This window comes from Equus asinus, chromosome 17 (assembly GCF_041296235.1).
Source record: "Equus asinus isolate D_3611 breed Donkey chromosome 17, EquAss-T2T_v2, whole genome shotgun sequence".
Taxonomy (NCBI): Eukaryota; Metazoa; Chordata; class Mammalia; order Perissodactyla; family Equidae; genus Equus; species Equus asinus.
Genome location: NC_091806.1, coordinates 51,265,389 through 51,282,755, shown reverse-complemented (window position 1 = coordinate 51,282,755; position 17,367 = coordinate 51,265,389). Strand labels below are relative to the sequence as shown.

The following is a 17,367-nucleotide window of genomic DNA, read 5'->3' as shown; positions in this document are numbered from 1 at the left end:
AGGGCCCCGCAGCGAGCAGCCTTAGTCCTCGGAGCCACACGGCCAGCTCTGATTCCGAAGAGGTCCTGTGTCACCTGGGGTTGGGCGGGGCTGAGGGTCGTGGCCATGCTGTGGGCGGGGCGGGGCAGGCCGTGTGGGTGGGGCCGGTGGGTGGGCTGGTCGGACAGGCTCGAGGCCGCAGAGATGAGCCACGTTCCCGGAAGGCTTTTCTAAACCGCACTCGGGAGAGTGTGTTTCTTCTCGCTTTGCCTGGAGTGAGCTTGGAGGAAGACGGCCTGCCGGCCTCCTGAAGATGCCCAGTCTGGGTCTGGTCCTGAGGGGCCGAGGGCAGTGAGGACAGATGCGCTCCTGGGTGGAGGATGGTCCAGCCACTGTGTCTATGGGGGCCAGGGTTGGGGTTACTTGACCTGGGTCTGGCTATCCTCAGGCAGGGGACACCGTGAGCCCCTCATCCCTCAGAGTGAGTCTTTCCCAAGCCCAGAGGGGCTGTCTGCCAGTGTTCCCTCCTCCAGGACCCACCTTCCCTGGTCCTGTCCCCCTTGGTGCCCCCGCACATGGGACCCTCAGGGAGAGGGGCACCCGGTGCACTCCCATGGCCCACCCTGGGGACTTTGCCCACCATCAGTCTACTGGCATTAGGACGCTGATTTTCGGGGCACATAACAGGGTGTGGGGGAGATAAGGAGGGGACCCTGGCAGACCCGCCCCTCTGGGCCCCGGAAGGACTCACTCAGAGCAGGAGAAGGGTCAGTAGTGTTCCCTCCCAGCAACCAGTGCAGAGTTGGGTCACGTGATCCCAACGAGGGCCCCTGTGACAAGTGGGGCCACCTCCCCAGAGGGCAGCCATCATGAATGGTGATAGCACAGCACTGTCACAGGCAACTGCACTTTATTGAATCCAGGTGTAGACAGGTGTGTCTGCACAAACTGCTGTATAAAAGGGTATGGGCAGGCAGGCAGGGCCAAAGCCCCAGGATGCTGGGCCAGCAGGCTATGGTGGGGACGGGGCCGGGGCAATGGGCAGGTAGAAGTAGCCTCTGCCCTCCTGCAGGCCCTTTATTGTCCCATGAAAATTATCAGGCAGACAACCCCCACGATGAATCCGATGCTCAGAAAGAGGCCCAAGACCAGGGCCCAGATGTTCAGGCACTTGGCGGTGGACGCATAGCTCTGGGCCCCAGTCACGTCGCCCACCATCTTCCGGTCCCTAGACTGGGGGAGAAGACACAGTGAGAGGGACCTGGAGGGGGTCTGGGAGAGCCAGGTGAGGCGACTCGGGTCCTTCCCTGCCTGGTCCCTGCCCAGAGCAGCCTGCACCTGCCCTTCACCCAGATGGGGCCACCCTGTCCTGTCCCCTGGAGCCTGAGCAGCACCGTGCCCCGTGGGCCCTCCCAGCTGGGCCTCCATCTCCTTCCTCACAGACTCAGCCTCTCCAGGAGGCCTCAGGCTCCTCCTCCCTCTGCTCTGGCCCCTTCACTGGCTGCTCGCCCCCGCAATGGGGCAGCGTTCCCTGTGAGTCCCTTTGTTCCTTCTGAGAGATCCTCGGAGCCCCATCCTGAGTCTGAGGGATGCAATTTCTCGTTTGATCAGTAGAGGAATTCCCTGGAGTCCTGGGGACAAAGTCAGACCCTGGCCATGGCCGTGCACCTCATGCAGCCCCATTGTGATCTACACACACAGACACAAGGCCTCCCCACAACCCAGGTGCCATCTGGGTGGGGAACCTAGCAGGTTGACACACTTTCTGGAGATGCGCCATGCACCACCCACCTTCACGGAGTAGGCAAAAGCCACGAAGCCCAGGCAGCACCAGTTCATGAAGATGCTATTGAACAGGGACCAGACGATGTGGTCGGGCACGGAGGTGTCACTGCGGATGTTGATCACGGTGGTCGTCACGGGAGCTGAGCTCCGGGGTGCCCCCAGCACGGACACCTCATGCTCCTCCTTGATCATCTCATAGGTTGGGGGGACACCAGTGTGGACGCCACTGACAGAGGTCTGGAAAGTGTGGTTCATGGTGCCGGGATGGAGCGAGCTGTGGTCTGGACAGCTGGATGGTGCTCAGTGGGTCTTCTCTTTCCCCAGTAGTTTCGGTTTCTCTGAAGTTTCCTTTTCCTGGCTTTGGGGTATTGCGAATTGGCTGGACACCAGGAGGGCGGAACAAATGACTGAGTGTCAAATTACACTATGGCAGGGTTGGAGGAAGGGCTGTGATCTAAGGGTGGCTTCCTGTCCCAGGCAGTCAGGTCAGGTCCTGTGTCTGCTGACCCACCTCCTCCTTTAGGGCTGTGGATTGGCCCTGGGGACGTTTCCCCAGCCTGACAGTCACCCATCCTCTCCCCCAGCCCAGCCCCAAGCCTGCTGCAGAACCTCACTGTCCCCAGGCAGGGCCCCCACCAGGCCCTCATTGGGACTCCACACTCCAGGCCCCGAAGGACTCCCTCCGCCCCCACCCCCAGAGCCCACACCTGGGCAGTCCCACGCCTCCTCTCTGAAGTCTGTTGTTCTTTCCTCCCTCTGCCTCCAGGCCGCAGGTGGGGTCTGGGTGTTGCTGTGACACGCTCTTACTTGATACCATCCCTGCTATCAGTTCCCCTGAAGTGACCCCAGCAAGTATGAGGTTAAAACTAAAAGCACACATTCCCAGGTCCCTGGGTCTTTAGTTATACTCATGTGTAAATGTCTGTCTCTTTAACCTGTGACTCCCTGGGCTTTACCAACAAATAGAAGTTGCACATTGTTCAAGCCCCGGTGGGCTCGCCCTGGGCTCCCACTAAAGCTGTGGCTCATCACAGGCCCGGAGCTTCTTTTACAGAGAAACTGACGTCAGAGAACATCAGGAAACTGAAACCTCCCGGGCCCAACTCCTCAGCTTCCTGACGCCAGAGTGTACCCTCCACCACAGAGACAAACAGCCTGGGACACTCAGCTGAGAAATCCTTTGTATCCTCTGCTGGGAGCAGCCCCAGACACAGGCCGATGGGAAATACTGACCAAGAAGACCACCGCCCCCTCCCCTACCTAAAACCCCAAATAAAAACCCCCACCCGTTTCTTAACAGGGAGCTAGCAACTTTTGAGGCACTGGCCCTTGCTGTGCTCCCTCTGCCTGGCAAAGAAAGAAAAGCCTTTCCTTTTTCACTCAAGACCGTGTTCTCGTTATTTGGGTTGGCATTGGGTTAAGAGACTGAACTTTCAGTTACATTTCATGGTTGCAGATCAGGACCCAGCAGTCAGCGTTGCCTGCCCTGAAGGAGCCTTCCCGGCCCTCTCCCCAGGGTCCCCCAGGAACAGGAACACTGGGCGCTCCGTGATGTGAGGAGGCGGCTGTGGTGGGAGACAGGATGACTCCAGGGCATTTGGCAGCAGCTTTAGAGCACGGGGCCAGCATACTAGTGCAGCCCCACCCCCCCTCCTCCCTCTGGTCCCTATCATTTCATGTAGGTGTCATTGGGGTGGTTACAGGATGAAGCTCCAGTGTTGTCAGGATGGCTCCTCGGCTGGCGGTCCTGTGCCCCCTTCCCAGGGAGAGGCTCAGGTCAGCTTAGCAGCCAGGACACGGCTCTTTTTAAGACTGAAGGATCCATGTGTTCTCATCGTCTGCAGTCCTTACCTGACAGGACGAGGGTGTGGGAAGCCGATGGCCAAGCCTGCACTGTCCTGTTAGGAGCTGTCGCCTTTGCCCGGAGGCCCAGTTGGGTCAAGGCTCCCAGACCAGCCTCCCTGCGCGCCCCGGGCTCCCACACCACCCAGAAGTCTAAGTCTGCTGCCCTGGGCCTGCTCCAGGTTTCCAGGGTCTGATCATTTCAGTCCCTTCCCTGGAGTCCCCTCAACTGTGTGTGTGGGATCAGAATTTACTACCCCAAAATGTGTCTCTTTGCCTTGATTTTTTTTAAGAACAAAAGATTCTGAAAGAAATGTTGACCTTCCCCCTAACTGCCTAAAAGAATTTAAGATAGAAAAGCTGGTTCCAGGAAGGAGCTAATGCCATGAGACAACTATGGTAAAATGTAAGATGGGTGTAGAAAGGCACCAGCAAGCCCATTTTAACAAAGTTCTGTCTCTCAGGTCACGTTGTCCATCGACGGCCCAGCAAACACGTGCTTAAGAAACATTTGCATTTCCATCTCCATGTAAATTGTCCTCCTCCCCTCTGCAGTTCCAAATTACTACCCCAAACATCCTCCTCGGTCTTTCTGCAGTAGGTACTCTGTACAGCACACACAATCCCCAACCCCACGGCACCTCCCAACTAGGTTTGAATCCGGCTGCAAGGGACCCAAAGCTCAGCTAAAGCTGTTAATGTGCATACAAGATGAGGTTTTATCTTTTGTCCTGTTCTGTGTCTTGAGAGCTTGGCTCTGTGACTTTTCTGGTCTCTGCCATCTGGAGGATGCTAGCACCAGAGTGCAGCTTGGCAGGCAGTGCTATAGACTGAGGTTCTGAGATGCACTTTCTTTGTCCAGCTGTGTCAGCTCTCAGGGAGTTTCTCATAAGGGGTCCCAGTTGCCATCATTAGCTATCTTTGCCATCTCAACCTTCGTCTCTTGTTGATGCTGGCACTTACCGTCTGTGCAATGAAGGCCTTTGCGTTCTTAGACTATTTTTGGGAGTGAACTTTCTGGATCTTGTGAGGGCTGCTTTTGTAGTCTCTTTTGGGGGCGGCTTATGCATCCACGGTAAGCCATAAAAAAGCCTTATTGGTTTGAGTTGCTATTAAGATCCTACTTGTCACTGCAGCCAGACGATGGATCATTTAAATTGGAAAAAACTTCTACATAGGAAAAAAATTTGGAGAGCTCTTGTCGTAACTGTTCTATTTGTACCTCTGAAAAGACAAAATTAAAAAGGAACTACACAAAAATGACCAGCCTTAAGACCCTGACTCAAGCTACAATTAAATTGAGAAAATGTAAAACTATAAGTGTTGATAAGATTATAAAAGTTGCAATGTTTCAGCTAATTTCATATAAAGACGTTATATCAACTTGGCCTGAGCATGTTTGGAAAATGTCTGGCTGGAAGCTTCCCCTATCCGATATTATAAGGCCAAGACCTATTGATAAAGTCCTGACAAAAGCTATGATTAGGGTATAAGAGTCGATGGAACTAAGTGATTATATCTCCTGTATGTGGTTGTGTTATAGATGTTTTGTGGGGATCGACACTGTGTCTCACTGGGGACTGTTTCCCTTGTCTGATTGTAAGACAGTGTACAAACCTGCCCTTCAGACAAGGCTAATGAAACATACTAAAGGGAAGTCAATAGGGAGCCCACACAGCATGAGATAAAAACTAAAGGCTCATAAAGATAGTAAAAGCCCATCGCCCACCAAGGTAAATTGGTCCAGGGTTGAACTGTACACTTGGGAAGAGGGTGTCTGTCAGATCCCTAGTGTAGACTTGTAAAGGTGTGACTCACTGCGTTAAACATTTAAAACAGTAGCTGTGGAGCCTTTGTGTACGTGTGTCCATGCACATTATATACGTGTGATGTTTTACCTCTGGATGCTATGGCCAAAAGTAAGAGCTCTGTTTAATTGGCTTCAAGGAAGAGCTTACATCAATTACTTCTAAATATAATGGAAACTAACCCAAATGTCGTTCAAGTGAACGTGATATAACATAATCTTTGGTAAGTGAAAGCTTGCTTTAATTTGTTGGTTTGATTACAATAGACACGTCTTCAAACTTATCGACATTGGAGGTGATGCAGACGTGCAGCCTGGGTTTACTAGTCAAATAAGCTCATGTCCATGTTACAAATTTGCCGGCAAAATAATAACTTAAAGTGATAAGCTGATTTTGTCCAATGTCTCATGAAGGTTTTGTAGGGAATCCAAACATAATTATTGGACACAAGTAAACTAAATAGATGTAAGTAAGATAAAAGCTTTTGGGTGAACTTTTTAACAATAATTATGTATTATGGGGTATATACTTAACAACCTTGTGGTAACCTGAAACTTTGAAGTTTTGCTAGGTTTAATTGAATGATTGAAAATTTATTGAATATCTAGATCATTTCCAAATAAGATAAAATCTTAGACATTAATTACTAAATGTAGGTATGTCTACTTTTGGCTTCTTATTACAGAGAAACCAAAAGATATTTGGGTCTATTAGTAAACATGTCTTGTGCTTCATTAAAAAGATGGTACTATGAAGTAGGATGTCACTAGACATTAGAAAAGCTATCTATAAATTTTCCAGGTCAAGAATGCAAATGTAAAATACACTTTATAATTGTTTCTTAGTTTTCACCAAAAATTAAAGTTTCTAAGGGTTAAAAATTCTAATTAATATATGTGATTAAAGCTACTAAAATTAATAGAGGAAATATCTTTGTATTCAAGGAAAGTAAGCTGTATGTTTTCAGTAAAGAAGTTATAAGAAATAAAGATATTTTGGTTTGTTCAAAAAGGTTATAGGAGGTTTATGGAAGAAAAACTCTGAGAAAGGAATTTTGTACATGGTCAACTTGGCTAAGATTAAAATGAATCCGATTAAGTGAATGAATTTTAAGATCAAAAGTAAGCTGATGCAAAAATAGAATTTCTTTTTTCTCTCACTTAAAAGGATCATTTTCTTAAACGTTTAGTCTGCTCTTGATAAAGACATTATGAAGATTTTTCTTTGAGTAACCTACCAGGAGGGCACAGATTTTATGTTTTATAAAAATAAATTTCTAGTCTTTAATAAATAAATATAAATATAAATAAATGAATAATAAATATCAGGTCTTTAATCACAGGACAGCCATTTAATTTTCTGCCTGAAAATCTTTAATTTTCACCAAGGTAAATGGATAGCTAAGCATTGTTTCATAGGGACCTACCATATTGTGTGGGTAAATGTTATGGATATAAGTGGTTTAAACATTATATAACATTCCTAAAATTCTGATCTGTCCTGGTTGTCAGTCATAATTCTAGTCCTACTTTTGCAAATAGATTTCATCTTCAGAGAGATTCATATAAAGGACTCTGACACTCTGGAATACAAGTTTCTGATAAACTTTCAAATCACAAAACTGCATGAGGTAAGAAATTACAAAAATCTAACAGAAAAACTGATAACTACATGAAATTGCTAACAGAAAATCAAGAGTTTATCAGATGGGACTAAATAAAGTGATGAAGATGATTATAATTCTTATAACATTTTGTTTGAAATATTGCTCATTTTTAATGTTTTGTTCTTTCAGATTTAAGGATACCTTTTTCTCTTTCCTCTTAAGCTAACTATAACTTATAACAATTTGGTAAATTATACTTTCATAAGCAGAATTTAAGCATTTATCTTTTTCTCCCTATCTTATCCTTCCAAAATTTGAAAACTCTTGGTGTGTAAATCTTCTTATTTTAATGTCAATATAGGTGTTGATATAAGTTCAATAAGAATCTGTTCTACTTATAACAACACTATTGAAAATATTGGTTATATTACCAAAGCTTTGACTGGAATGTCATATTTGAGAGACGTAGTCATGAACTCTGATATGACTGACCTTTAAGAAACAAAGTTTGGGGGCTGGTCAGTAGCATAGTGGTTGGGTTCATGTGCTCTGCTTTGGCAGCCTAGGGTTCATGGGTTTGGATCCCAGATGTGGACCTACACACTGCTCACCAATCCACATTGTGGTAGCATCCCACATACAGAAAATAGAGGAAGACCAGCACAAATGTAAGGAGAGCAACCATCTCCCTCAGGCAAAAAGGAAAGATTTGCAACAGATATTAGCTCAGGGTCAATCTTCCTTGCCAAGAAAAGAAGAAAGAAAGAAGGAAGGAAGGGAGTGATGGATGAATGCAGGAAGAAAAAGAAGGAAAGAAAGAAAGAAAGAAGAGAGAAAGAAAGAAAGAAAGAAAGAAAGAAAGAAAGAAAGAAAGAAAGAAAGAAAGAAAGAAAGAAGGGAGGGAGGGAGGGAGGGAGGGAGGGAGGGAGGGAGGGAGGAAGGAAGGAAGGAAGGAAGGAAGGAAGGAAGAAATAAAGAAGGGAAGAAGGAAGCAAGGAAGGAAGGAAGGAAGGAGACAAAGATTGGAATTTATGGAATAAAGCCACCTGGAAATATTGGCCTGGCACCTTGCTTACAGGGTTTGAGGCAAGCTTACCAGGTGAGTAAAGAAGGGCACTTCTCTGGCAGGCACAAGGAACCTCAGGATACTTTGGGGAACCTCAACAGAAGAAAGGAATTCACTCAAATCTATAGGTATTGCAAGCAGAGTCTGATAACAATTCCTTGGCTCGGTTTTCCTGGCCTTGAGAGGTCTATAAAGTTCTAGATTCCTGATACAACGTTGCAGCAAAGCAGATTTAAAAGAGCCTCTATGATCAACTGGTTTGAGAAGATTAGGTATTAAATCTTCTTTGAATGTTTGGTAGAAGTCTGCTGAGAAGCCATCTGGTCCTGGGTGGTTGCGCTTTGGGAGGTTTTCTTTATTGCTGTATCCATCTCTTTATTTGCAATTGGTCTTTTCAGATTCTCTATTTCATCTTGGTTCAGTTTCGGGAGGTTGTAAGAGTCTAAGAATCTATCCATTTCTTCTAGATTGTCCAAATCACTGGCATATAGTTTTCCATAGTATTCTCTTATAATCCTTTGTATCTCTGTGGTATCCATTGTAATTTCTCCTCTTTCGTTTCTAATTTTATTTATTTGAGGCTTCTCTCTTTGTTTCTCAGTGAGTCTGGCTAAAGGTTTGTCAATTTTGTTTATCTTCTCAAAGAACTGGCTCTTAGTTTCATTGAGCCTTTCTACTATTTGTTTGGTTTCTATTTCATTTATCTCTGCTCTAATTTTTATTATTTCCTTCCTTATGCTGACTTTGGGCTCTGTTTGTTCTGCTTTTTCTAGTTCTGTTAGGTGTAGTTTAAGATTGCTTATGTGAGATTTTTCTTGTTGCTAAGGTGGGCCTGTATTGCTATGAATTTCCCTCTTAGGACCGCTTTTGCTGCCTCCCATATGAGTTGGCATGGTGTATTTTCACTTTCATTTGTCTCCAGATATTGTTTGATTTCCCCTTTAATTTCTTCAAGGATGCGTTGGTTGTTCAGTAGCATGTTGTTTAGTCTCCACATACTTGTCACTTTCCCAGCTTTGTTCTTGTAGTTGATTTCTAGTTTCACAGTATAACGGTCGTAAAAGATGCTTGATATGATTTCGATCTTCTTAAGTTTATTGAGGCTTGCCTTGTTTCCCACCATATGGTCTATCTTTGAGAACGTTCTACGTGCACTTGACAAGAATGTATAATCTGCTGTTTTGGGATGGAATGTTCCATATATATCTATGAAGTCCATCTGGTCTAGTTTTCTGCTTAATTCCGCTAGTTCCCTGTTGACTTTCTGTCCATGTGATCTATCCATTGATGTGAGTGGGATGTTAAGGTCCCCTTCTATTATTGTGCTGCTGTTAATATCTCCTTTTCGGCCTATTAATGGTTGCTTTATGTACTTTGGTGCTCCTGCGTTAGGTGTATATATATTTATGTGCTATGTCGTCTTGGTGGAATGTCCCTTTTATCACTATATACTGTGCCTCTTTGACTCTCATTGCCTTTTTCATCTTGAAGTCTACTTTCTCTGATATAAGTACAGTAACATCTCCTTTCTTGTTTTTGCCATTAGTATAGAGTATCATCTTCCATCTCTTTACCCTGAGCCTGTGTTTGTCTGTAAAGCTGAGATGTGTTGCCTGGAGGCAGCATATTGTTGGGTCTTCTTTTTTAATCCATCTTGTCACTCTGAGCCTTTTGATTGGAGACTTCAATCCATCTACATTTAGAGTGATTATTGATATATGAGAGCTAATACTGCCATTTTATCTCTTGTTTGCTGGTTGTTCTGTATTTCCCTTGTTTCTCAGCCCATGTATTTCAGACTGCCAATCCAGTTTGGAAGTTGTCTATGATGGTTTTCTCAGTATTTATCATTTGTGTGTCTGTTCTGATTTTTTGTTTAGTGGTTACTGTGAGGTTTTTATAAAAGATCTTATAGATGAGATAGTCCATTTTCTGATACCCTCTCATTCCCCTAGCCTAAGTAGTTTCCATCTCTTTCCTCTTCCCCATCTAGGTTATTATTGTCAAAACTTTTTCTGTTTTCTGTGGTGACTTTGAAGTTATTATAGTTATTCTTGATGTTGTCCTTCCATTTATCTTTAATTTTTTTAATTAAGTGTTTGCTAACCTCTTATCATAGACAGTCTACACCCAGTCTTGATTTGGTTGGCCCCTTTCAGGTATTGGTTCCCTTTTTCAATCCAGATTGCAATTCCTATTTCTGTTACTCCTTAGAATTCTTGTATTATTTGTAATGTTCAAACCAGTCACTGTTTTCTCTACTCAGTGTTGTGAAACCGGCATACAGGCTGGAGCAAAGAGTGCTCAGCAACTTGAGGGGGTCGATCGATCTTACCAGCCTGGATGAATTTCCTTTTCTGAGAAAGACCATGCCTAAGAACTCACTTTAAAAACGACTCTTTTCAAATATTGAATGGTCATCATTGTTACTGTACCTGTTCTATAATTTTAAACAATGTGAGAATTAAGATTCCTGTAAAAACACAGGTGCAACGTTTGTGTGACAATCTAAAATTACTTGAAAAATTATATTGCCTATGAAATGCTTCCTCCATTAATATGTATACCTCTATGCTTGCCCACGATATCCAACTATTTCCCCCCACCGTGGACAACTGGGCAAATCAATAATATAAAAGCCTACCACTGCCAGACATGACGGACCCGGGGCAGGCAGCAACCACGCTGGCACGAAAGACAATGTTTTGATCATCAATGCCTTCTTGGAACGATTAGAGATCAAAAGGGGTGAAATGATGAATAAATGACAAGCAAAAGGATATATTAGAGTATATAAAGGAGCCATTTGGTTTAAAACTAATTTGGCCTGAACTTGTTTTTCCAAAAGGGCCTGATGTGGCCTGTTGAGCAGACATTGTACGTCTGCTTTAAACATTCACAGTGCCCCAAAGACAGGAACGATGTCCTTAAAGGTAGGGCTATATCTTCGCCCCATATTGCCATTTCCTTGAGGATAAGCATCTCTTCTTGGGAACTAAGGATTAATTACTGACGTGTAGCACTTGCCTTGTGTTGACTGACCTGCTGTGCTAGCTAAGCAATCTCGTGACTGTTGTAAAAGGGACCTTGCTATCATGTGATCGCTGCTCTTTGTTCCAAGATGGTGTATAACGGCCCTGTACACCCCATTTCTTTAGTTGTCCTTCTTCCTTGGGGACAGAAGGTCTCATACTATAGTCCTCAGACCTGGCTCTTAACAACCTTATGCCAAATTTTGATTTATAGATTGATAATGGATTATTTGCATTGACGTGTGCAACGTCGGCTCAGGCAGGTGGGAGAGCCTTCTGGGTCAGTGTGGGTGCAGAAGGAACACAGAACCACACCAGGTATTTCCACAGGGAGGTTCGGACCTAGGAACGTGTGACAGGGAGCCCCTGTTTAGGGGGAGCCCAGGGGTAGTAACTGCAGGAGGCAGCTGACACCCTTGAGGGGAACCGAGGGAAGGGGCTGAAATGATCAGAACCTGGAAACCTGGAGGAGGCCCCAGGGCCAGAGACCCAGATGTCTGGGTGGTGTGAGAGCCACAGGGGCACCGGGAGGCTGGTCTGGGAGCCTTGACCCAACTGGGTCTCCAGGCAAAGGCCACAGCTCCTAATATGACAGTTCAGGCCTGGCCATGGGCCTCCGAGCCCTTGTCCTCTCAGTTCCTGACTTCAGCTTTGCTTGCTGAGGCATCTGCTCAAGGAAATCTACCTGGAATGAACAGTTTGCCAGCCACACGGCTAGATAGAGCCAAGGATGCCGCCCAGGCCCACATGGTCATCATTTATTTTAGAGATCCTGGTTGATTTAGAGAATCAGCCTTTGGGCTGCTTGTTTGACTTCTCTTCTATGCTTTAAATTCCCACTCTTATGTTTTAAATTCACACATAAAGAGTGAGTCCTGGAAACCCTAGACCCCAACCTCGACCCCACTGGATCTCTCTCTCTCTCTACCCATGACCTGGTTGCGTGGCCCTGGGTGAGCCTTGTACACTCCAGGACTTGTATGTAATAAACTGTTTTTTCTTCCACATGTTTCCTGAGGCTTATTGCTGAAGGGCCTCTTGCAATCATAGTAAGAACCACAAGGGCAGGTCCAGCTGTAAGACTGGTTTAGAAAGGGGAGATTGACCCAATGTGAGGATGTGCCAACTACCATTTATTTCTACTCCAGTTCCCATTCAGGGAGTGGGGAATGCCTGCTGCGAGGGGGCAGGGGCCCCCCTGAGAGTTTGATTGTGCCTGGGGCCTCTGATTCCTTGGCCCCCATGTGCCCCACGTGAAAGAGGGGCCAGGATGATGCTTTGCCTGTCGAGATGATGACCTGGGCCCTGAGTCCAACACTCCTACCATGTCTTGATGCCCTTCTCCTCAGGGTCCATCACCAAGGACCAGCCATGTGCTCCTCTGAGGGCAGCCCGAGGGATGGGCCTTTGCACACAGCCGTGATGTGACAGCGTCCTTCCCCCTGAGGGCTCTACCCTCATTCAGTTGTGGGGTCAGGTCTGAAGACCAGTTCACCACAGAGGCCCAGGGTAACAAGTTGTATTGAGCTCTTGCATCAGTTTCCTGGTCTGCCATCCTTGCTTCCTCGGCTGGGGGAGGCTGAGGGGCATCCTGTTTTCTGTCCTTCTATTTCACCCCCAGGGACACAGTCTATGAACGTCTCTAGGACCCTCTGCTGGTCAGGTCCTGTGGCTGCCACTCTCACGTTCTGGGAGGAGATCACTGATCCCCTGGCCTCCAGGCTCCACTGGCACTGCCCTGCTTCCCTGTGGGCGTCTCCCAGAATCAGTCCTGGGGCAGAGGAGGCCACCATTTCCTGCACGGAGTGATGGCCCTCACCCTCCACCTGGCGAGTGGGGTGTCCCCAGCTCTCCTGCCGGGCAGCATTACATGCTCTAGCCTGGAAGTCGGGATGGAAGCCCAGGCAGGACAGTGGGAGACGAGGCACTCGCCCTGAGGAGGCGCCAGGAAACGTGGGAAAGTGAGGCCCCACTAGGTGAGGAGGACACAGGAGATGTGCTGCCAGGTGGTGGAGGTGGGACCAAGAGGCTCAGGGTGTGGACGTGCTGACAGAGGGTTTGTCAGATGCGGGAAGGTCTGACTGGCCCTGTCTGCCGGGCCTGGGTCGGGGTCGCCTGAGTGGGGTCTTGGCTGTCCGTCGGCAGGAGACCCCCCCAGGTCCCTCCCCACTCAGAGTAAGTCCCTCTCAGACCCAGAGGGGTGGGTCTGGCAGTGTTTCCTCCCCCAGGCCCTACCGTCCCTTGGCTGTCCCCCTTCCTGCTCCCACACAGAGGGCGATGGGGAAAGGGGGTGTGCCTCATGCACACTCACATCCCACCCCGAGGACCCCAACCTGCCAGCTACCTCCTGGAGCTGGGGTACTGCTTTTTTTTTTTTTTTTTTTTTAAGATTTTATTTTTTCCTTTTTCTCCCCAAAGCTCCCCGGTACATAGTTGTATATTCTTTGTTGTGGGTCTTTCTAGTTGTGGCATGTGGGACGCTGCCTCAGCATGGTTTGATGAGCAGTGTCATGTCCACGCCCAGGATTCGAACCAACGAAACACTGGGCCGCCTGCAGCGGAGCGCGCGAACCCAACCACTCGGCCACGGGGCCAGCCCCAACTGGGGTACTGCTTTTGGAGTCAGATAAGAGGATGTGGCTGAGGGGTGTGGAGGAGCCACAGCTGGGGTCCCGGTGCACAGGGAGGATGAGGCGCTGTGGCCTCCCCAGCCCTCACTGCACCTGTCCAGCTGGTTGTGGGCAAGGTCTGCCCTGGGGCATCACCAAGTACCCACACATCCAGGGGCCATCGTGGAACCAGGTAAGGGAGCAGATCTCCTGGTCAGGGCACGGTTTTGTTCAGGTAGTTGGCCAGGACTAGAAAGGGCTTAACGCTGAGGATGGCTGCTCCTCACTTCTCCAGCTGGCCCCTGTCCCTCCTGAGGACACTGGTGACCCCACCCCTCACCTGCAGAGGAGCAAGGACACCAGGACAGAGCCTGGTGGGCTGGACGAGGCAACAGCAGGATGCAGCAGCAGCTGGATCGCCCAGGGTGGGCTGGGAGGGCTGCGGCTCCATCAGCCTCGCCCACAGATACAAAACCCATGACTTCCCACAGGGTCTGAGTGCCCGCATTGACACAGCACAGCTGCTCCCAGCCAGCTGAGAGGGCAGGTGGGAGTGGGGACTTGCATCAGTGTGCTCTTGCATCAGGGTGCAGACATTGGGGAAGGAGGGACCCCCGTCCTAGGAGCCTGATGTAGCCGTGGCTCCCAGCAGGAGGCCAGAAACCCAGAAAAGCTGAGGACATACCCCACCCCCCAGAGAAGCACAGCAGGTGGGCAGGGAGGAGGTGGCTCCGTCTCAGGGGCAGCTGGGGACTCTCCACAGGCCCCCCCAGGGACATCACTGCACCATCACATGCCAGTGAACTTTATTGAATCCAGGTGTAGACAGGTATGTCTGTACATGGTGCTGTGGAAAGGCGTGGGGTGAGGGGTCAGGGCCAACAGCCCAGGATGCTGGGCCAGCAGTGTGAGGTGGGGAAGGGCTTGGGCCATGGATAGCTAGGAGTAGCCTCTCTGTTGACTCTTACTCTGGAAGGAAACGAAACCAATGGTACTGGCATAAACAGCGATGACAACGATGGTCAGAACCACGCCCAAGACCAGGGCAGCGATGTTCAGGGACTTGGCGGTGGACGCATAGCTCTGGGCCCCAGTCACGTCGCCCACCATCTTCCGGTCCCTAGACTGGGGGAGAAGACACAGTGAGAGGGACCTGGAGGGGGTCTGGGAGAGCCAGCTGAGGTGACTCAGGTCCTTCCCTGCCTGGTCCCTGCCCAGAGCAGCCTGCACCTGCTCTTCACCCAGATGGGGGCCACCCCGTCCCGTCCCCTGGAGCCTGAGCAGCACCGTGCCCCGTGGGCCCTCCCATCTGGGCCTCCATCTCCTTCCTCACAGACTCAGCCTCTCCAGGAGGCCTCAGGCTCCTCCTCCCTCTGCTCTGGCCTCTTCACTGGCTGCTCGCCCCGCAATGGGGCAGCGTTCCCTGTGAGTCCCTTTGTTCCTTCTGAGAGATCCTCGGAGCCCCATCCTGAGTCTGAGGGATGCAATTTCTCGTTTGATCAGTAGGGGAATTCCCTGGAGTCCTGGGGACAAAGTCAGACCCTGGCCATGGCCGTGCACCTCATGCAGCCTCATTGTGATCTATGCGCGCACCACCCCCCCCCCCACACACACACAAGGCCTCTGATACCCCAGGTGCCATCTGGGTAGGGACCTAGCCGGCAGACACACACTTTCTGGGGAATTCCCCACGCATGCACCCACCTTCACGGAGAAGGCAAATGCCATGAAGCCCAGGCAGCACCAGTTCATGAAGAGCGTGTTGAACAGGGACCAGATGACATGGTCGCGCATGGGGGGCTCGCTGTGGATGTTGATCACGGTGGTTGTCATGGGAGCTGAGCCTTGGGGTGCCCCCATCATAACCACCCCTTTCTCGTCCCCGGACATCATGTCTTATGTTATGAGGACGCTGATCTGCACGCCAGTGAAGAAGGGCCGGAAAGTGTGCTCACGATGTGGAGCTATGACCATTTGTGCAGTGAGGACCGGATGCAGGAGGATGGTCCTTGGTGTAGCTCAGCCCCCATCTCGGGGTCCCCTTTCCACATCTCAACTCAGTAGTTCTGCTTTCTCAGAAGCTTCTATTTCATGGTCTTTCGTAAATTGGTGAATTGGCTGGAACTAGGAAGGTGGAACAAATGACTGAGTCTCAAGTTACTCTCAGGCAGGGTTGGAGGAAGGGCTATGGTCTAAGGGGGGCTTCCTGTCCCAGGCAGTCAGGTCAGGTCCTGTCTCTGCTGACCCACCTCTTCCTTTAGGGCTGTGGATTGGCCCTGGGGACGTTTCCCCAGCCTGACAGTCACCCATCCTCTCCCCCAGCCCAGCCCCAAGCCTGCTGCAGAACCTCACTGTCCCCAGGCAGGGCCCCCACCAGGCCCTCATTGGGACTCCACACTCCAGGCCCCGAGGGAGTCCCTCCGCCCCCACTCCCAGAGCCCAAACCTGGGCAGTCCCACGCCTCCTCTCTGAAGTCTGTTGTTCTTTCCTCCTTCTGCCTCCAGGCCGCAGGTGGGGTCAGGGTGTTGCTGTGGCACGCTCTTACTTGATACCATCCCTGCTATCAGTTCCCCTACAGTGACCCCAGCATGCATGGGGTTAAAACTAAAAGCACACATTCCCAGGTCCCTGGGTCTTTAGTTATACTCATGCGTAAACGTCTGTCTCTTTAACCTGTGACTCCCTGGGCTTTACCAACAAATAGAAGTTACACATTGTTCAAGCCCCGGTGGGCTGGCACTGGGCTCCCACTAAAGCTGTGGCTCATCACAGGCCCTCGAGGTTCTTTTACAGAGAAACTGACGTCCAGAGAACATCAGGAAACTGAAACCTCCCGGGCCCAACTCCTCAGCTTCCTGACGCCTGAGTGTACCCTCCACCACGGAGACAAACAGCCAGGGACACTCAGCTGAGAAATCCCTTGTCTCCTCTGTTGGGAGCAGCCCCAGAAACAGGCTGCAGGTGGCCCAGGGTGTCATTGGTTCGAATCCTGGGTGGGGACATGACACTGCTCATTGAACCACGCTGAGTCGGCGTCCCACATACCACAACTAGAAGGACCCACAACGAAGAATATACAACTATGTACTGGGGGGCTTTGGGGAGAAAAAGGCCAAAATAAAATCTTTAAAAAAAAAAAGGAAAATGTACAAGGCAAATGAAAACAGGATTGAAACAAAAAAACAACCCACTAACTGGGAAAAAATATTTGCAAGTCATATATCTGACAAAGGCTTAATATCCTTAATATATAAAGAACTCTCACAACTCAATCACAAAACATCAAACAACCCAATCAAAAAATGGGCTGGAGACATGAACAGACATTTCTCCAAAGAAGATATACTGATGGCCAATAGGCACATGAAAAGATGCTCATCATCGCTGATCATCAGGGAAATGCAAATCAAAACTACACTAAGATATCACCTTACACCCGTTAGAATGACAAAAATATCTAAAACTAATAGCAACAAATGTTGGAGAGGTTGCGGAGAAAAAGGAACCCTCATACACTGCTGGTGGGAAAGCAAACTGGTGCAGCCACTATGGAAAACAGTATGGAGATTCCTCAAAAAACTAAAAATGGAACTACCATACGATCCAGCCATCCCACTACTGGGTATTTATCCAAAGAGCC

General features: G+C 48.9%; 2 protein-coding genes across 2 annotated transcripts; both read right to left on the bottom strand.

Annotated features, from left to right (window-relative positions):
* Positions 1–872: 872 nt before the first annotated feature.
* LOC106826008 (interferon-induced transmembrane protein 3-like) lies at positions 873–2,195 on the bottom strand. The gene is made up of 2 exons (XM_014833117.3): positions 1,771–2,195; positions 873–1,212 (listed from the first exon to the last, which is right to left on the bottom strand). Exons 1-2 carry the CDS (start codon positions 2,017–2,019, stop codon positions 1,057–1,059), a joined length of 405 nt encoding a protein of 134 aa, XP_014688603.2. The 5' UTR covers positions 2,020–2,195; the 3' UTR covers positions 873–1,056.
* A 12,322-nt stretch (positions 2,196–14,517) lies between these two features.
* On the bottom strand, positions 14,518–15,796 carry LOC106826066 (interferon-induced transmembrane protein 1-like). The gene is made up of 2 exons (XM_044750160.2): positions 15,432–15,796; positions 14,518–14,852 (listed from the first exon to the last, which is right to left on the bottom strand). Exons 1-2 carry the CDS (start codon positions 15,618–15,620, stop codon positions 14,667–14,669), a joined length of 375 nt encoding a protein of 124 aa, XP_044606095.2. The 5' UTR covers positions 15,621–15,796; the 3' UTR covers positions 14,518–14,666.
* Positions 15,797–17,367: the final 1,571 nt, after the last annotated feature.

Excerpts from the sequence above, each read along its gene's own strand:
- LOC106826066 (XM_044750160.2), bottom strand. The coding sequence starts at position 15,620 with ATGATGTCCGGGGACGAGAAAGGGGTGGTTATGATGGGGGCACCCCAA. Across the intron at positions 14,853-15,431 it reads CATTTGCCTTCTCCGTGAAG|TCTAGGGACCGGAAGATGGT; the intron begins GTGGGTGCATGC and ends CTTCTCCCCCAG.
- LOC106826008 (XM_014833117.3), bottom strand. The coding sequence starts at position 2,019 with ATGAACCACACTTTCCAGACCTCTGTCAGTGGCGTCCACACTGGTGTC. Across the intron at positions 1,213-1,770 it reads CTTTTGCCTACTCCGTGAAG|TCTAGGGACCGGAAGATGGT; the intron begins GTGGGTGGTGCA and ends CTTCTCCCCCAG.